The 21,407-nt window shown below is 42.1% G+C and overlaps 1 protein-coding gene across 4 annotated transcripts in view; it reads left to right on the top strand.

Moving 5' to 3' along the window:
- RBMS3 (RNA binding motif single stranded interacting protein 3) overlaps positions 1 to 21,407 on the top strand; it is a gene marked incomplete at its 3' end in the record, with an annotated part of 470,025 nt that overhangs the window by 300,716 nt on the left and 147,902 nt on the right. For all 4 annotated transcript variants that reach the window (XM_083578126.1, XM_083578127.1, XM_083578125.1 and 1 more), the window contains exon 5: positions 19,264 to 19,421. In XM_083578126.1, the coding sequence (XP_083434252.1) occupies positions 19,264 to 19,421 (158 nt within the window). The remainder of the gene's footprint in view (positions 1 to 19,263; positions 19,422 to 21,407) is intronic.

The raw sequence follows: 21,407 nt of genomic DNA, 5'->3' as shown, positions 1-21,407 counted from the left end.
TTCTGGTTTACTTGTGATTTTTCTCACATCCTTGAAATCCTAAGCATGTTTACTTTGTCCACTGTATTCAGAGGGGCTTACTCCCAAGTAAGTATGTATATTATTGAAGCCTCAGTTGTGATTAGATGTAAAACTACATAACCATTGCCACTCTTTTTCTCTTAAGATTAAGTTTTGTAGTGAATGGGGGGAATCAGGAAACATCAGATGCAAAAGAACGTGTTTGGTGTGTAGCATAATAAGATTTAGTAGCCTATAGATCTTTAGAGTATCAGAGCTGTAGAAAACAACTATACTGTTGCACGCATCTGTCTCGTGAGTGGTGAGAGACTCCAGAATCAAGGCCTTACTCAGGATTCAGTTTCCTTGGAATGAAGGTTGATGGAGGCTGTAATGTACTTGGCATATATCCTTCCTAGGATGACACAGCGTCCATCCAGGTGAGGTGGTAAAAGGCCCACCTGTCTCCTAGAAGCACTTCCAATTGTCAATGTGGCTCATACTTTTAAGAGGCTAATGAAGGTACTTAGCTGGGCCTGGCTAGAGCCCTTAGCCTCACAAAGAAACTGGTCTGCCCAGTTCAGCAGGTTCTTCTACTAGAACAGGGTTTCCCAAACTTGGGTCTCCAGCTGCTTTTGGACAACGACTCTCATCATCCCTGATCACTGGTCATGGTAGCTAGGGATAACGGGAGTTGTAGTCCAACAACAGCCAGAGACCCAAGTTTGAGAAACCCTGTACTAGATTATAAACATCACAGATACAGAATAACAGGCCTGGAAGGGGACGCACAGATATCATTCACCCCAAGCCCCTAATCCTGTAACAATACTTTGCAGTCATTAATTTAAAGAAGTTCATGGAAAGAAAATGTATTGGCTCGTAATCTGGTGAACCAGGTTCGCTTCCCCGCTCCTCCACATGCAGCTGCTGGGTGACCTTGGGTCAGTCACACTTCTCTGAAGTCTCTCAGCCCCACTCACCTCACAGAGTGTTTGTTGTGGGGGAGGAAGGGAAAGGAGATTGTTAGCCGCTTTGAGACTCCTTAAGGGGAGAGAAAGGCGGGATATCAAGTCCAAACTACTCCTCCTCCTCCTCCTCCTCCTCCTCCTCCTCCTCCTCCTCCTCCTCCTCTTCTTCTTCTTCTTCCTCAGCTGCACTCCCAGAAAGCTTCTCTAGTGGTTTGGGTGGTCCTCCTGAACAATGTGGGATGGGACACAGGAGGCTGCTAAGGATAGGGGGAAATCTCCCCAAATCAGGCTCTCCCAGAACGAAAGGATAGGATAAGAAACATTCTTTCCAATGATACCCTTCATTTCACTTATCATAGCATCCTAGGCATTATTATTTTTATCAGCCGTTGGATATTTAATATATATGATTTCAAGTTAGTCCGTTTCTACTATCTGTCATTGATAATGTTTAAAATATTACTTTTCACTTGTGGCTGGCTATACAAGCTGGCAACCAGTTCCTAGACATTCAGTTAAAATTGCTTTGTGCTAGTTTACCTGCTGTTTCAAGGAAGGAGCTCTTTTGTGACTCTGCGTTCTCTAATAGATTTGATTCTGGAGCGATCTATTGCTTCGCCTTTTAATACCATGAAACAGCAATATCAGTAATGAGCAGCTGCCCCATTTTCTTGCATACATCATAAGATGCTTATTTGACTATTGTTAAAACACAATAGTCACTGCATTGGATATATATATCTCAAGTGGCTGAGAGTGAAATTGCAGCCGAATCTGCCTATATCACCAATGTCACCATTGTGCTATATTATGCTTCCCTATTAAGGCATCACATGAGCTGTCTGCATTTTATGCAAGTTCCAAGACTGTGCCAGGAGAGAGAGAGATGCTGGTTTCTGCAACAAACAGTGCTGTTTTCCTTGTTCATTGGCTAGGCTGCTTATAGAATCATAGAATTGTAGAGGTGGAAAAGACCACAAGGGTCATGTAGTCCTACCCCCCTGCAATGCAGCCCAACATGGGGCTTGAACCTCTGGCCCTGAGGTTAAGAGTCTCAAGCTCTACCAACTGAGCTATCCCAGGAGTCAACCATCCTTTTATTACATCTTGGTGTAACCAGGAGGCTGTGGGCTGTATCAACTGCACAGAGCACTATAGCAGATCTGTGTCCTCCCCTAAGCCTAGCATTCTGAGAATTGTCAGGGTAGGCCTACCAGAGACCAGTGGCACCTCTGGGACAGGACAAGCCCCAAAGCATCAACTAAGAGTCTGAAAAGCCAGAGGCAAGCCATGCGGACTAAGAGAAGCTGGTGGCAGTGAATGAAAAACGTTTAATTTTGGGTTGCCGAAAGCCCCCACCCTCACTTCCCCAAAACACAGTTTTGTTAGCTGACTTGTCTCTATGGCCATGCATTTTCCATGTTAAGGATGCAGTCTTTCAACACAGACACCAAAGCTGTGCGTAACTCTTAGCACTGTTCATTCTACTCCAGCTATCACAGCTGCACTCTCTGCAATTGCTGCAACACAACACCTGTGCAGGAGATGGGCAATCAGTCATTAGATAATTCTCAGAGAGTGGGCAATCAGTCATTAAGAGCCCTTGACAGATGATGGTCTGGAGGAACATTTCTCATGCCTGTTAATGGGTGGAGAAAACACATAGGAATTTACTATTTTTAATCTGGATTTTTGTCTAGATATTTGGTCTCTAACTTCAGCTCTCCATTGAAGTCCTTCTAGCGGAAGGAAGGAGTCATGTTGGAACTGACTGCTAGCTAGCAATAAGCGTAAATTAACACCATGATGACTAAAGGCAAAATATTTATTTTCTCTGAATCATTTGTTTCATGTTGAATGTAATTATGCATTTTTAAAGTCTTTCACCTCAGGCATTAATACATGCATATGTTATTAATCAGCAACACAAACAACCTATCATCTGTGCTGCAGTAAGTGTGAGGGCACTTCAGATGTGCCAAAAATGCTGTTTCTAACGAAATGTGGCAGTGTGTACAGAACAGTGTTTAGCAGAAGTAGATTTGGATGCAGATTGAATTCCAACATTTCACGGTGGGCTTCCACACCCCAAACGGCAGAAGAAAGGTGCAAACAGCAGATAGATATTGAGCGGTCAAAGATCCAGGTTTGAGGATGTTACCCCGCCATCATCACTTAATCGCCAATGCTGCTCTCATTCATTTTTACCGGATTCCCGATCAACACCGGAGCCCCCCATTACTATTGCCAACCAATCATTTTCTGGCTGGACCACACAGTTTTCTTGCCCGCTGCATCATTGGCACTTTTTTTAGAAATGCAAAATGTGTGTATTACTCTCTCTTAATCTTGGATTTCTATAAAATAGGTTTGTGGTGGTTTAAAATATAAAGAAAAAATATATAAAATAAGATGTGATCATAACAGTAATAAAAATTATGCCAGCAGACACAGGTCAAACAGCTGTTTGCAGTAGTTTCCTTCCCATCTCCAGGGACGGTTCCAGAGAATAGCATTGAGCGACTTCTTCTCAGCCTTAGGAGAAGCACCTTGTGGGGTCCCTTGGGTAATTAGGGAATTTGGAACCAAGTGTCTTCAATATGCTGATGACACCTAACTATATCTTTCAATTATCAGGAGATGAGATGCCATCACAGAAAATGCCCCACCCCCTCTCATGCGCATGCACGTGCACGTCCACATAAACACACATATACTGTATTTTTTGCTCTATAAGTCTCACTTTTTCCCTCCTAAAAAGTAAGGGGAAATGTGTGTGCATCTTATGGAGCAAATGCAGGTTGCGCAGCTATACCAGAAGCCAGAACAGCAAGAGGGATTACTGCTTTCACTGCGCAGTGATCCCTCTTGCTGTTCTGGCTTCTGGGATTCAGAATAATTTTTTTTCTTGTTTTCCTCCTCCAAAAACTAGGTGCGTCTTGTGGTCTGGTGCGTCTTATAGAGCAAAAAATACTGTAATTGTGTTCACGAAATACACACAAGCCCACTTTCAGCAGAATTGGAGTAGGGAAGGCAACTTCACCCTTCTTTCTCGTGTAGACAGATTTAAATTGTCTAGGAAGTAGGTAGATGTGCCTTCTGGATAGGGATAGGGCTTGCCATCTGTGCCTGTTCGTCTTTCCAATCACGTTATTGTTACTCAAAGTTGTGTTTAACATTTCATGAAATTGGTACAATATCTCAGCCTGGCCTGGCAGTTTGCAAAAAACAAAAGCCACCCCAAACACTGTTTTTAATTCTCCTTACAGGGTTGTGATTTCACTTATGTAATGGGTATTGCTATTTACAGTACAGTGGTGCCTCGCAAGACGAAATTAATCCGTTCCGCGAGTCTCTTCGTCTTGCGGTTTTTTCGTCTTGCGAAGCACGGCTATTAGCGGCTTAGCGGCTATTAGCGGCTTAGCGGCTATTAACGGCTTAGCGGCTTTAAGAAAAAGGAAACAAACTCGCAAGACATTTTGTCTTGCAAAGCAAGCCCATAGGGAAATTTGTCTTGCGGAATGACTCAAAAAACGGAAAACTCTTTCGTCTTGCGCGTTTTTCGTCTTGCGAGGCATTCGTCTTGCAAGGTACCACTGTATTGCTACTCTTTTGAGTGCCCAACATCAAGTATTTCTTTGTTATTTTATTATTATTAATTGAATTTTATATACCACCCTATACCCGGAGATCTCAGAGCAGTTCACAGAACAAAATCAAAATACAAACCCACAAAATATATAATCAAAAGAAAAACAACAACCCAATAACACCCCCCCCAAAAAAACCACATTTTAAAAGGGCATCGGATTTGCATGTCCCCAGGGTTACTGCAATTAGTCTGTCTAGGCATTTATATAATAATGGGTGATTGTTCTTGGAAAGACTGTGGAGGCAGGGGATGGGAAGGAGAGCTAGACTTCTTTTATTAAAACAACAAAAACCTTAAAAATGACAAAATGGTTTATTAAAAGTATTAGTTGTTTGGGTGGGAATGAGAGCAGAATTCCATATACAAGCCCCAGAAGTAATGGAACCTCTTTCTAACAAACTATACTAGACTACAGGTCTGCTCTGCACCTTATTTGCTTGGGACAGGAAACTAAAAAGATTTGAAATCATTCTCTGTGTGTGAGTGATGCACAGCATCAGGCAGCAAGACATTCCCCTCTCGTCAGAGGGGAAAATATAACAGATCACAACAGATCCAGTCGTCTCCCTCACCAGCCTTTTGCTTTCTCCTTGCAAAGCTGTGAACAGCCACAGGCAAAGGAGAAGCTGGCAATTGCTGCAAAACGATGAGAAAGGAGCCGTATTTTGAAAATTGACCAAATGGATTTAAAGCAGGGGAAGAAACATGTCAGATGTACTGTAGCTTTCTAAAAATCTTCACTGATTTAGAAATCTTGAGGATTCTTCTCCCTGAAGTATTTGCAGTTCAAACACGCTTCCCTCTGTGGTGCATACTTGTGATCGAGAGAAGAAAGTCTTGATCGCTTTTTCATAACTTTTTGAAGGCACTGGTTTACACAGGTTTACACAGTGCTATTTTTCTAGAAAAAGAGATGCTGGAACTCATCATGTCAATGGTGCCCACCTGAGAGGTGCCGGAACTGAGTTCCCGCAAGTTCTGGGTTTGTTTGTTTTTAAAAAGCCCTGGGTTTACAGGCATTTCCCATTGCAGAATTTCTGAGACCTTGTGAACAGAGTATATCTCTCTCTGTTTTCTAGGCCACCATTTCCTTACCTGGAAAGTGTAAGTAAAAAGAAGGCTAAAGGCTTTTGACCAGATAATTGGAATATGAAATAGAAAGGTTGTGCAACACTTCTAAATCAAAGGAATGAGAAGAAAACTTGCAGAGGACCTGATTTTGGAATGCACTCTTAAGTTTTCAACCCACAAATGAGATATTACTGTTTCTGTGAGTTCTTTTGAGGCCCTAATCCCTCTTTTTCCCTCAGTTTTGTTATTCTGTGAGGCCACGTGTGGTTCAGTTACTAATTATGTTTACGTTAATATCCTGACTTTTCTCCAAGGAACACAAGGCGAACTAGATTATTTCTCCTTCCCCATTTTACTCTCACGTAGGAAGAGAGTTGGTTTAACACTGCGAGAACACAAAACTGGACTAAACGGCCCATTGGCCTGAATCAACAGGCTGCTCCAATGTTCTTAGAGAGTGTTTGACCCATGGTCACCCAGCGAGCTTTGCATTAATCCTGCTGTGACCCTAAACCACTGACTACACTACAGTGTTTCTCTTTAGGGCAGTGTGATGTTAGGGCTGCCGGTGAAATCAGTGTAAAATATAGAGGTTTCCGATACAGTAGCAGCAACCCTGAAATGTATTCTTGGTGTTGGAATAATGGTTAGCATTTAATATGTAGCACTTTTCATAAGCTTCCAAAAGTGCTTCATTTGCATTATATCAGTAATTCTTACAAGGAGCCTAGGCTGGCATTATCCTATATTGCAGATTATAGTTGAGAATGAGAGGCATTGCCTTCTCTCGATTCACCCCTAGACTTCTGAGCTATTTGGAATTTCATGGCATATAATTTGTTCTCTTTTCTCAGCTCTGAAGGGGTTATTGTGTCCATGCTTGTGGCATAGCTGTTGGCTCCCACACTACCCTATGGCCAGCTTTCTTTCCCCACATACCTATATCAGTTCACTTCTTCATATCTCGTTTTCATCATGGTCCCCACCTCCCCAATTCAGCTGCCCCTCACCTGATGATTTTGGTAACAGCCATTTTTACTTTTGGGAAATTCCAGAACTTACTTACTTACTTACTTACTTACTTTCTTTCTTTCTTTCTTTCCTTCCTTCCTTCCTTCCTTCCTTCCTTCCTTCCTTCCTTCCTTGGTTTTCACATATTACATTACAATACAAATGTACCAAAGCCAACACCATTTCCTCCCCATCCCCCCATACATTTACATTTGTATTTCCTCAATCCATCATATTATTCTTTTCTCCCTCCTCCCACTTCCCTCTGCCCCCACTCGGATTTCCTCCCCATTATACAATTTACAGTGGTACCTCGGGTTACATACGCTTCAGGTTACTTAACCTGAAACTTAACCTGAGGTACCACTGTATATTCTTATTATCTTTCCTTGCTAATTTTTCTTCCATCCAGTACTTCACATTTTAATCTAGCTCCAGAACTTCCTTCTGCAGAATAGACACAGTACCTGCACAACTGGTCCTTACTTCAACCCACATTAATTAAAACCGGAACATTGAAACCTCGTAACTTGAGAAAGGCACATCAGATATTCCCCAGAACAGAGGATGGGAGGCCTCTGCAGCATCCAGGGAGTTTTCTACCTTTTCTAAACCCACCCAAAGGGGAAGCTTGAAAGACGTCGGTGGTTTGCGAGGAGATGCCACGAACAGCTTTCTCACTGATCAAAGCATTCTTCTGAAACTACGCTAACTCTTGATTTTCCTCTCTCTGAAATCTGGCCAGCTTGCACCCTTCACAAAGTAGATTTCCCACACAGAATTTCATAATGATAGGGGTAATGCCTTGATTTAACTAACGATGAATAGGATTTTCAGTTTTTATTATGGCCGCGTGTGGGGAAGGTGGGATAATCACCGCAGCCAGGAGAATAACAGAGAGATTTCTCTCCCCCACCCCACTCCCCACCACCTCACTTGGGGCTCACAGAAAGATGAAGTGCTCTTCATATTATTGATAACAAGCGCTGAGGCAACTGATTCCTTGCCCTTCACAATGGAGGATGACAGCTAAGGAAGCAGCCTCTCTCTTGGGGTGCCGAGTTTCAAATGCTCATGGAGCAGAACAGGTTGTTTTGTAACTTTGAAGGTGATTTACTTATTACTGGCAAAGGCAGAAAATTAAATTACACACTCTAACCAAGAGATCAATGTTAACTAAATTGTCGAGGCTCTCTTTGCGTATGGCGGTGTTGGCAAATTTTGCTCATTCTGCTTGGGCTATTAGCATTTTCTTTTTACATTCTTCCCTTGTTTCCAAAGACAAGAAGTTGCCTGAGAGGTTGGGTACAAGTTCTGCCTCAGTGATTCATTAAAACAGAGCTGAAGGAACGGAAGTCGGTGCTTTTCTGTGGGGTGGGGTGGGGAGGGGGAGGGTGCTTTATTGTTCTAAATACTGCTGTGAATGCCAATGATTCGAAGGCTGCGGAAAGGGGCCTTAATGAGCTTCAGCATTTTAATGTACTGCAGGTTCCCAATTGTACAAATTTAAGAAGCTTAGCAATTCAGTATCTCCTGAATAATAGCATTTATTTTATACTCTGAATACACTCGGGGAAGCCTTGATAATATTGCAACTTCTTTGCAGTGTAATAGCTTTACAGGGCCTAATTGACTTGAACAGTGGAATTGGTCCTTTAAAACACACACTCATTCTCGTTCCCTCCGTCTCTTTTGATTAATGAGCCTGGTAATAAATCATTAATCTTTTTGCCTCATAAATTATATGAATAGTGTTTTGGGGGTGGGAAGGTTTGCTGTGTCCCCCCCGCCCCTGTGAGATTGCCTTGCAGGCATGGGGTGGAATTTGGGCACTAGACAATGGCAAAATTCTCACGGATTGCAGGCTTTCTGAGCTCGTAATGGTTTTGTTTCAAAATGTGGAATCTTGAATTCATTGGAAATGACCTGCTTTAATTTTATAAAACATCTGGAGAATACGGCCAAGGAAGAAATTGTTCTCTCTCTCTTTGAGTAGTCATTTTTACCATATCAAAGCAACAAGTGTCCTTCATTTTGAAGTGCCTTAACAGAATCTCTGAAGGACTGAAGGTCATTTGCCAATCACTTAAATTTCATCACTTTTCTTGGTGCTAAATGACAAGTTGTATAGTACAAAAGGCAAGGAAAGGTGTTCACCACTGAAAAGCTGCAAACTGTTATAGGAAATTAGAAAGCAATGTTCTGGGGTTGTTGGGGTTTTTGGGGGGGGCGGTGGTGCTTGTTACAAAGGAGTACTTCAATAATCTCTCCCCTGACACCCAGCCACACCTCTCATTAAATAGTTTTATTATATTGGAACTGGGATGGAGATGGAGGGGAAAGGGGCCAATGTCATATTCCGGAATCCTTTGCTGTTTTGAACATTCCTGAATGTTTCTGTGAAATTTTCTCCTCCAGTTGTTCCAGGCACAAACCTGCTTCTGCTATTCCTTGAAGCACAAAAAAGTAAACAGTCAAAATCAACTTAAACATGTGCACCACAGAGTATATTGCATCTATTGATTTTGAGACATCACTCTGTAATTTCTAGGTTAGATTCATTACATGCAGTGCTTTTTTTCTTTAAAAAAAAATGTTAAGGGGTACTCTCATTTTCCTACTCATATTGAAATAGTGCCCCTCAATGAGGCCAAACTTTGATTTGCAAAATGTTTAGGGGTATGCATAACCCTGTGCCCCCCCCCCCCCGGGGAAAAAACGCTGATTATATGTGAGGCTGCCTTTGAAAACAGTTCAGAAACTGCAGCTAGTGCAGATTTTAGCAACCAGATTATTGACTGGGACCAGAAGATCTGACCATATCACACCAATTCGGCTACCAGGCTTAATTCAAAGTACTGGTTTTGAACTGTAAAGCCTTATGCAGCTCAAGGTCTGCCTCTCCTCACATGAACCAGCCTGGTCCCTGTTGTCATCAGACTCCCTTCTCTATGTGCGTCATTGAAAGGAGATACAGAGGGTGGCCTTGTGAGAAAAGGCTTTTTCAGTGGTGGCCCCCTGCATGTGGAATGCTTTCCCTGCAGAAACATGCCTGGCACCATCACTGTTACTTCTTGATGCCAGACCATGACATTTCTATTCTATCAATGACTTTGATATTTAAACTAGCCTCTACTGCAGTGCTCATTTTTTTGTGGGTTGGGGCCAGCAAACTTTTTCAGCAGGGGCCCGGTCCACTGTCTCTCAGACCTTGTGGGGGGCCGGACTATATTTAAAAAAAAATATATATGAATGAATTCCTATGCTCCACAAATAACCCAGGGATGCATTTTAAATAAAAGGACACATTCTACTCATGTAAAAACACGCTGATTCCCAGACCGTCCGCAGGCCAGATTTAGAAGGCGATTGAGCCGGATCCAGCCCCCGGGCCTTAGTTTGCCTACCCATGAGGTAGAACACTTCTTCTTCTTCTTCTCCTTGACTTGTCCTTCTTATTGGATGGACATTTTAGGAATTTTGTGTTGCACTTTTTTAAACAAAATTGGCTGTTAATTGATTTTACCTGTTTGAATTTTACCTTATTAAGTTGCCTTAAGACTTTTTGTATCACGTGACTAATAAATGTAATTAATAAATAACAACGGAAACAGCAACTCCTCCTAGACGTTGTTTTCACCTGCCTGTGAGCTTACTTCCTTGTCTTGGGACTCATGGTGGCTCTCCTCCGTGTTCCTTTGCTGAGCATGACACACAGGAGGTGATTCTCTGACGATGGAACAGCTTGCCTACAGAAGTATGCTTGGTGCCCTCACTGCCCACTTTCCAATGGACAGTGAGGGCAGCCTTATTCCAGTACCCATTTAATGAATGCCACGTTTCATAGGAATGTTTTAAACTCCTTCTGTTTACTATTGTACTGTTTCACTGGATGTTCACTGTTTTAGCCTTATTTGTGAGCCATCTTGTGTGCACAGGTGGCAGAAAAGTAGCTTCTATATCCCCGCAATTATAAATAAATAAAAAGTCCACCTACTTGAGACAATCTTCTTGTCCCGAAAGGCCTCCCCCGGCTCCCCGAGGCCTTAGATGAACCACTGTTCAGCTGTATTGGTAGTTTTTAAAAAAATGCTGTTGCAATCTCACATAATCTGGTTCTTCAATTATCTTTAATTTGTATGTATGTTTGTGACAATGTTGTGATTAGGTCATAACCTAAAGCAATGGCCCTCTACTGCATTTTCCAAAACAAACCTGTGGCTATCATATTTCATTTTGCCAAGGGAATGTTTATATAGATTGTTTCCCCAAAGGTTTATTCTTTAAAAACAAGCGAGATTTACTGGACACATATTTAAATGCTAGGACTTTCCCATTTCTGCATAAAAATGACTAACTGCATCCGCAGGCAAGCAATATGAAATGAACTCTGGCTAAATTCATGCAAGCCTCTATCCCAACAGGAATTCCCAGACATGAAGATCTCAGAGTCATTTATGGCTTATAAGAGCTGGAGTAAAACATGACAAAAGGAAGCATTCATCTGTCTTTACAAGTAATCACTGGGGATGTAACTGTGGTTTGTGTTTGCTTCTGGTCAAAAGGTCAAGCAATAATATAGCCCTATAAAGTCTCTCAAAACTTCTGACACTTTCCCAACACTGCACATTTAGTGTCCTTCCATTCACCTCGGCTCCATGGCCAGAAATTTCTTGGTGAGGGGAACTAGAGAGGTGGAGAATGAAACTGGAGCAGCCAGAACATAAATGCAAAGGGCCTAACAAGTTTAAAGTTATTTAATTGTTTTACTTTGTGAACAGTTAGATTGCTGCTTGCATGGTTTTTGTCTCCAGAACTAGAATAGCTCAAGGCTCAATTTGGAAAGAAGAATAAAGCACATTTCGTAAGTCTGACTTTGTATTGGGGTGAGGGGTTATTGTGTTTCTGCTAGCCAAACCCCAAGCTTTTGGTATAATATTTAAACCCAATAAACTATATGCCTGTGATGGGGGAACCTGCAGCCATCCAGATGCTGCTGGACTACAACTCCCACCATCCCAGCCTTGCTGACTGGGGCTGTTAGGAATTAGAGTCCAACAGTATCTGGTGGGGCCACAGATTCCCCACTTCTGTTAGAAGTGCATAGGCTCAATCTGCGTAGTCAGTGACTTCTGCCTTCTTCATTGTGCGAACAGAACTTGTGTGCTTTCAAATGCAGATAGACTCTTTCTGGCTTTACACAGGAGCTACATAGCGGTGTGTGAAATTCTCCTCTGCAATCTATGAGCTTTCTGATAACAGTACTAGGAAGCAGGGATGGAAGAATCCTGAAGTGGCAGGCTGGCCATTCCAGGACCTCTGTAGTTGCAGCTCTGATTTCACTTAAGTATCTTCTAAACATGACTAAGGATAGTCAGATGCATGACTTACGTTGTTTTGTGACCAATGCACAGAATAGCTGCGGTTTGCTGAAAAAAACCTTTTTTACAACTAAAGAACTATAATCAACGATTCGGCTGCTAAAAGGGAGGCCTCTGTAAGTTTGCACAAATGTCTAAATGACTTTATAAATAAGGACCAGTGCCTCAGATTGAGAAAAAAATAAAATGAAGAAGCAACCCCATCAGCTTGTAAAGGATCAGAGTCAACACACTCAAGGTTTGTCCTCACTTCCCTTTTCTCTGCTCTTTTCAGGCAGAGTCATGAAAACCCACTCTTTAAAGCTCACTCGGAACAAACAGCAATCTGCAGCAAATCCAACTGCATGCTTGTTCCGATTGAGCACTAAAGTGCAGGTTTTTGTGGGAAAACTCCAGGTAAAAAAAAGAAAGCAAACAATCAGACTCAGAGCTTTTAAGCATTAACTTGTGCCTGGAAAGAGCGAGCAAAAGGTAATTGTGGATTCAAAAGTTTGGTGGTGGTATTGTGGACTAATTGAAGTTTTTTGGATGCTGTTCAAGGACAGCCTGATGTAGATCATGTCATGATAGTCTAGTCTGGAGGTTATTAAAGCATGAATGGCTGTGACCAGGTTAGCGTACTGCAGAAAAGGGTGCAGCTGGCGTTCCAGCAGCTTATATTACTGCTGCCTCTGGCCTGGCTCCTCTGCCTGAACATGTCATTGAGTGCCAGTTGAGCTGTTGCACGCTTTCTGGAATCTCCTTCTGGGCTATTGAGCTGCCAACCTGCCTCCCAGGTTGCCCTCCTGGCTACCAGCCCTGACAGTAACTGAATAGAATCTACTCCGAATAGAGGCTTGGAGTCTGTCTGTCTCTTTGATTCAGGACATCCTTGCACACCTCTGAGGATATTGGGGTGTGTAGAGTCATATCTGCTCAATATTCCTTGCTTATTTCAGTTGTAAATGTGCAGCTTCATATATGAATTCCTCTATGTGTGAAGGGAAGGGTATGTGTGGGCCTCCCTACACAAGCCATGCGCCTTGGCATGAACATGCAGCTTTGTGTGGGAGCCAGTGTGTGAATAAGCTAGGAGCCATTTCTCTTTACATCAGTAGCAGCTGTCAAAATAGGGGTTAACAGACTGGCTTAGAATTAAAAGAGCATAAAAAACGAGACAACCAGACTCTGCACTGGCTTATGATAGTTCTGGTTGAATTAGGTCAATATTTTGTGCTCAATAAAAAAACAAACTAACAAACCGCAGATCTGATATTAGGTTCGAAAGACACAGTCCACTGCTGGCTCCCTTGCAACCAAAAATGAGAAGAAAATCCAATCATTATTGGCAGATAATATGTGTGATGGAGGGTTCTGCGACAAATACAGTAAACAAACCAGCCGGTGCACAGCTTTCAGCAATATCTGCTTTTGGAATTGGGGGCACCATTCGTAAACACATTTACTAAGCATCAGTCTCCGTTAGTTCATTTAGGAGAATTTGCCTGTGTGTGTAAACTATGCAAGCTGAACATTAGTTCCAATATATTAAATATTATACTATAGGAACCGTGGCACTCTTTGTTGCAAAAAAGTTTGTTTTATTTTATTTTCTGTTTATAGTTGGTATCCTTGAAATTGCTGGTTCATGGACATACATTAACCACTTATTTAAACAAGTGGTATTTTCCTTTAAAATAACTGTTAAATCAATTATTTGTTTCCTGTCAGCAGCAGGTGGCTTCTTTTTGTTGTTGGGCGGAGGGAAATACTTTTTTGTATCAATATCAGTACATGTCAAATAACAACAAATCTAAACTATACTTTGTAATATGCAAGTGCAAGAGTTAGAAGAGTGTTTTCTGTATGGAGTTATCGGGAGATTCATTGGGTGGTTACATTTAGCCTAAATATACTCTGATGTGCGTTTAGCAAAATGTAATGTCATGTGAATTATGGTGCTGGAGGAGACTCTTGAGAGTCCCATGGACTGCAAGAAGATCAAACCTATCCATTCTGAAGGAAATCAGCCCTGAGTGCTCACTGGAAGGACAGATCGTGAAGCTGAGGCTCCAATACTTTGGCCACCTCATGAGAAGAGAAGACTCCCTGGAAAAGACCCTGATGTTGGGAAAGATGGAGGGCACAAGGAGAAGGGGACGACAGAGGACGAGATGGTTGGACAGTGTTCTAGAAGCTACCAACATGAGCTTGACCAAACTGCAGGAGGCAGTGGAAGACAGGAGTGCCTGGTGTGCTCTGGTCCATTGGGTCACAAAGAGTCGGACATGACTAAACGACTAAACAACAAATGTCATGTGAGAAAGGTTCTGCATGTTGGGTTTCACACAGACAATGCAACTAAAGAGTTCTAGAGTTGCGACCCCTTGACATAAAATTTCTGATGTTCTGGTAAGGCATGGGTCAGAGTCTGCTGGGTGAAGCCTTGCAGACTATAGAAAACACTCCATTTATCCAAGGCAGGGTTGGGGAACTTGTGGTACTCCAGATGTCTTGGACTCCAACTCCCATCAGTCTTGGCCAAATGGTCAGGGATGATGGGAGTTGTAGTCCAGCAGCACCTGCAGGGACAGAGGTTGCCCATTCATCCAAGGCATGCAACTGTTGCAGAAGCTTATCAGTAGTAGTGTGCCAGCAAACAATAGCTAAGGCATGTGCTAGGGAACGCCCACAGAGCACAACATAATCCAGATGGAAACTCTACCACAATAAGAAAATATGAAACACAGGGTGTTCTGAAGCATATCCCCAATTACTTGAAATGCTGTGGCTACCTGTCACTACCTTGTACCTTTCTGGTCCTCCTTTGACCTCTTTTTCCTTGCCATGCGCTTACTCACTGAAGCCAGCACTACAGCCGTGGCCGCTCCTTCTTGCCTTTGCCTCCAATTCTTAACAACAGCCGAGAGGTGGTATGTGACAGCTGTTCCATATTCTGTAGCCTGTGTATGTGAAAAAAGAATTTAGAGCACTGAGTCTCTTTCCTTTGCAGCAGTATCCACAAAAGGGGAAATTTCCCCAGCTGGTTCGCCTACCAGAATGGCCTGTTTACCAGATTTTAAAGCCAAGATAGCCAACCCAAGGTCCTATTTCGTGCAGCCTTATTGTACCCTCCAACATTTCTCCAGTGAAAATAGGGACATCCCATTCCATAATGATAATTTTACTATTTATACCCCGCACATCTTACTGGATTGCCCCAGCCACTCTGGGCAGCTTCCAACGTATATAAAAACATAATAAAACATTAACTATTAAAAAAAGCCAACCACCTTCTCTATACAGGATTGCCTTCAGACACTTTGGGGCTCGGATAACTCCATACCCTCCAACATTTCTCCAATGAAAATAGGGACATCTTAAGGGAAAGTTGGGACATTCTGGGATCAAATCAGAAACCGGGACGGCTTCTCTAAATCAGGGACGTCCCCGGAAAATAGCAGGGATCTTTGGAGGGTCTGCTGTATATTCTAAAGCTGTTCTTAGGATCTCTTCCTATGAATTCTTCTTTCCCACTATAGGGGTGGTTTCTGTGATAATCTCCCATTAGCAGAAGCATGTCATATGACGAGACCTTAAGAGAGCAATGATCTTCTTAATGTATTTTTAAGGGGTGACTGGTCTGTTTTGATTCTGAACGTGTTGCTAATATGCTGGAAATGGACGTTTCCAAGGACTATCTCAAATGAAGTGGGTAACACTTTGTTCAACATTTCACATTATCCTCCAACACACAATATAGCTGGATGTTCGCGTCTCTGCGCCCCCTCCTCTTTTATTTCAAAGTGTCTCGGCTTCAGCCATGTGGAGAATTTCAGCTCGAATCAGTTTTGATTGCTCCCAGAAGAGTTCCTTGGCACAACTCTGGAGGCTTGACTCAGATCTTCCTCACTGGCAGCAGTGACAGAATTTCTGGCCACATCCCCTACACAAATGTTCCTAACTGTTTCTCAAGCTCGGCTCTCACAGCAAGGTGCTTGGTGCCAAGTGCTTAAAATGCTCTCACGCTGCAGTTAGTGTAAATATTGTTTTTAACATACCATTAATTTGCTGGACTGCGTTTCCAGCCAGCCAGCCAGCCAGCCGTAATCTGGCATGAGATTTGTGCACACCTGTCTTCACATATACACATTCTCATTCATTCTCTCTCTCCCTCTTTTGCACGCACGCACTAGGGCTGCGTACACACTGTTCTGTTATAGCACATTCAAAGCACGTTCTTTTCCTCAAAGAATTACAGGCGCCAAAGTGTACCCCTCACAGTTCTTTTCCTCAGAGAATTATGGGTGCCGTAGTTTGCCCCTCATAGAGTTACAATGCCCGGCAACCTTTCACAAACTAATAATAATAACAATTTTTTTTATACCCTGCCCATCTGGCTGGGTTTCCCTAGCCACTCAGGGCGGCTCCCAACAGAATATTAAAAACACGATAAAACATCAAACATTAAAAACTTCCTGCCTTCAGTTGTCTTCTAAAAGTCAGATAGTTGTTTATTTCCTTGACATCTGGTGGGAGGGTGTTCCACAGGGTGGGCACCACTACCGAGAAGGCCCTCTGCCCGGTTCCCTGTAACCTCACTTCTTGCAGGGAAGAAACCGCCAGAAGGCCGGGTACATTTTCTGGGTACATTTGGCTTACTGCTTGGCGGCCATATTGGCACCGAAGTTGCAATTCCACTGCAACCACCAGATGTCTCGGAGCAGCGTGTAATGCCAGAAGAAATCTTCCTACTAGCACTGAATTACTACATTTGCCTGGTTCATCCATAAAGTGTTATAAGGAGTTAAGAAGATTTTGTATTTGACTTAGACACTGTAGTAATCTAGTCATCAGATGGCCACCTATACTTTGTTTTTCTCCTTCAAATGTGCCAAATGTAACAGATGGATTATGTTTATAAACCCAAAATGTATGAGGAGAAAACTACAGCCGTACTTCAAACGTTGCTGGAAATGTTGGTGGGTGTTTAAGACATGAAGGTTGCAAGTTTCTTGATAATATGTTCAAATATTTCTGCCTTGAAACACTTTGAGGTTCTTATGAAGGATCAGTGATAAATAAATGGTCTAAATAAATGGCAAAGAGAACAAGATGCTAGATTAAATGGGCCAATGGCTTGATCCAGCCGTCTGTTATTATGCACACCAATAGTTCTGAAATGATGGAGATTGGAGTAATTCCTGTTTGGGTCATAATTCCTCCACTGAAAGAGTGGAATACAATACTATTGCCCTCTGCTGACCTAGGGAACAAGAGCAATTGAGGGATTCTCCCACATGAAAGGCCACAGTTCCTTAGACAGAGTCTGTTACTTTCCTGTCCAACCCATATTTCTGATGGTACTTTTCCTTCCCATACCAGCAGAACAGTTCCAGAGGAGAAGGCAGGCAGGCAGACTCACAGAGATGTGTCACATCTGTTATAGAAGATAACTATTAAAGCCAGTCGCTTATGCTGTTCGCCTCCGGTTGAGTCAAGCAACATTTTTTGTCCATGGTGCCCTTCTTATTTTTTTGTGGGCCCAAAGGCCAGTCCATAAAACATATCATCTTAGTTCAAAGGTGGGCAGTTTATAGCCTACGGCCCAAATACTGATCACAAGCTTGCAGTGTTCTTACGACAATGGCACCATAATTCAACATCCTGCTATCGAAAAGAAGGCAAGCCTTCGCTTTTTGCAGCACCATCGAGAGGTTTCGGTACATCAGAAAATGCATGTTTCCTGAGGACTGTTTCCTATTTGATCTAAACAAGGAGGCTTTGTGTGACTTTATAATTGCTTTTGTCTGCTCCTCTGTCTCCTTTGCATTGGAGGGTTTGTTTTTTTAGTTGTGACAACTGATAAATAATGTTTGCAGGAATATTTGTGAACACGTACACTGTATAGAGTTATTGTGGAGTTGTTCTTGTGGAATATATACCTGGTGTATGTATACATGTGAGAATCATCCTCATTTATGCGCTGGAGTTATCCCCCCCCCCCCAAGTTTATCTTGTTTATCAGGTCCTCTGCTGAACTGCCACATGCTTTTATGTTGCCTTTCTGGAAAGTCTTTAAAAGCAGTTTCAGGAGGTACCCTCTGGTACATATACAGTCTTATTATCTATCTTCTATCTATCTATCTATCTATCTATCTATCTATCTATCTATCTATCTACCTATCTAATCTATCATCTATCTATCTATCTATCTATCTATCATCTATCTATCTATCTATCATCTATCATCTATCTATCTATATCTATCTATATCTATCTATCATCTCTCTCTCTCTCTCTCTCTATTTATTTATCATCTTCTATTTATCTATGTCAGGGGTCAGCAAACTTTTTCAGCCGTGGGCTGGTCCACTGTCCCTCAGACCATGTGGTGGGCCGGACTATATTTTTGGGAAAAAAACAATGAACAAATTCCTATGCCCCACAAATAACCCAGAGATGCATTTTAAATAAAAGCATACATTCTACTCATGTAAAAACACCAGGCAGACCCCACAAATAACCCAGAGATGCATTTTAAATAAAAGCACACATTCTACTCATGTAAAAACATGCTGATTCCCGGACTGTCTGTGGGCCGGATTGAAAAGGCAATTGGGCTGCATCTGACCTGTGGGCCTTAGGTTGCCTACCCCTGATCTCTATCTATCATCTATCTATCTATCTGTCTGTCTGTCTATCTATCTATCTGTCTATCTATCTATCTATCTATCTATCCAAGCCTCCCCCCCTTCAACAAAACCCTGGCTACGCCCATGTATCTATCTTCTTATAGTAGTTTAGTTTCCCCTCTTATCCATACTTTGTGCCAAGTACCAAAAGCACCACTTGTGAAACAGGACAGAAGGAGCTGCTGAAAGCACCACAGTGTTGTAGCTCATGGTTCACAGCCCAGCCCAAAGTTCACCCTTACAACCCTTTGATTTTGCAGTGCTTGGAGCTCTTGTGTTCAGTGGTGGCCATGTTTCTTTCTCATTGGGAGAGCTAGAATCCACCAGCAAATAATGTTGATGTGTCTTGACTGCTTTGCGCTGCCCCCCACCCCTCAAAAAACAGTTGTCCTTATTGCTTTTGTGACTTTTGCAGCGTAGCTATAGCTAAAGACTGTTCTTCTGATAGTGCTGAATCTAATAACGCTGTTTTATTTGTGTTTGGGTTTCTTTTCTTTCTTTAGCAACAAGAGCAAGACCCCACAAATCTTTACATCTCAAACTTGCCCATTTCCATGGACGAACAGGAGCTGGAGAATATGCTGAAACCCTTTGGACATGTCATTTCCACCAGAATATTAAGAGATGCTAATGGCGTCAGTAGAGGAGTCGGCTTCGCCAGGTGAAAACCTTGTTCTTCCTGACTTGTGTGCAGGAGTTCTTTCTCTTCTTATTATGTGCTCTGGACTTTTTGCAAGTGCTGTCTTTGCTCTGAGATCTTGTGACTATAGAATACAGAGGAGGAGGAGAGAGCTTTATCAGATTGTGTGGCTTTGCTTGAAAACACCGTTTATTTTATTTAGCAAAATGACAGTAAAATAATCAGGGATAATTAGATAGCAGTTCAATTTCAACACTAATAAGAATAAATGTCATTCTGTCCAAGCTCCTGTATATGATTATGCTTGATATTTCTTAATTTAACGACAGGAAAATCAGAAAGCGGGAGTGTAATCTGAACTAGATGGGGTCTGTAGCCTCCCTGTAAGGCACTTGGAAGATAGTGCTGTGACTTAGAGCAATATCATGAAGTTGAATGCCTGTGTTGCTACATCTGCAAACAAAGGAAAGCTATCCAGTCCCAGCTAATCTCTTTCCCAGAAACAAAAACTGCTTATAAATATTCTACAGGAATATGCAAGTATACTCTAGAGTTATGCTCCGTCAAGGAACATTAACATATTCTCCACCTTGGCTTATGTCACCAAATAATTTGACAGGCATCTAGAAGACTTGCCTGAAGAGTTTAATAGGAGATGAAGTTGCTAATACTAATGTTCAATTTTCATTTCTTGAGCCAAGATGCTGGAAATTGATAGCGCTTTTACCTCTTTTTGCTTCTCTTTTGTGGATTGTAATAATTGATAACCAACAGCAGAAGGTGTTCTTACTATCTGAGAAATGCCAGAGAAACTAGGCACCGTGGGTTGTTTTCAGCTAAGTAATACTCAGAGTAGACCTACTGAAATTAATGAGCCCAAGTTCGTCATGTTGATTAACTTCAGTGACTCTACTCTGAGTATTGAATTCTACCTTTTATGTCTATAGTTAAGTTGGACTGTAGATTGGTGAGAATGAACATTTGATTAAAAAATGGCTCTTCTCTCTCTTTTTGTGCTTCATATGCACACACTAACATACTGGATCCTGGAAAGAAGTTTTAGCATCATGCACGAAAGAACAACCTTATGCGAAAATTCTAAACATGCTTATACTAGGAGTTATCATTTTGTCCCAGCAAATACATTAATTATTTTGCTTTTTTTTCTTTTCTGAGTGTTCAGGGTCAATATCAAAGCTCATAAGAACTTGTCTTTTTAAAAAAGGTGCTTTGCGGAGGCAAGTCAAACCCATACGACCTCACGTTGGGTTTTGGAATATCTGGGCTGTGCAATCTGTATTAGCCTGTTTTTGATCTACCGTGGAAGCAGGACTTGGGTCCCCAGATGTTGCTAGACTACAACTCCCATCATCCCTGAGCTCTGGCCTTGCTAGCTAGGGGTGATGGGAGTTGTAGTTCAACAGCATCTGGGGACCCACAGGTTGAGAAAGGCTGGGTTAGGTAGATGGACAGGATGCAGTTAACGAATCTATTTGATCCCCCAAGAAAACCCTTGGCAGATGTGCTCATCTATATAATGTGTGATCTATGGCTGTTATACAGCACAGGCAGACTGGCCAAAAGTGTCTTGTAGGGAAAAAAGCACATCTGTTTTCACTAAAGATGCAAGCTTCTCAAAATGTTTGAATATTGTCTAGACACCACTTTTTTTAAAAAAAAGTGATGAAACTTTCATTTTACGTCATCACTTTTTGCTGCTTTTCTTAAGATGCAGAAAAGAAAATCTGTTAATCAGAAGGCAGAAATGAAAAGCAAAAGAACTGTTGTCATTCACAAAAATGATTTGCGTGAAATTTGTTTTTGCTGTTAGCAAAATCACGCTGCTTTAAAGAACCCCTCGTGGCAAGGGACTTCCGATGAACAAGTAAAACGGTAGCAGCTATTTCATGCGTATCTGTGTGATGCAACATATCTTAGTCCATCATGAGCAAGGCAGGTTTCCCCTGTGCTAATAAGGTGTCATAAGTTAATAGGCATTGTGATTTC

This window comes from Podarcis filfolensis (assembly GCF_964270895.1).
Source record: "Podarcis filfolensis genome assembly, chromosome: 12".
NCBI classification, from domain to species: Eukaryota; Metazoa; Chordata; class Lepidosauria; order Squamata; family Lacertidae; genus Podarcis; species Podarcis filfolensis.
Note: the sequence above shows the minus strand (reverse complement) of the source record. Positions and strands in the feature narration are given on the sequence as shown.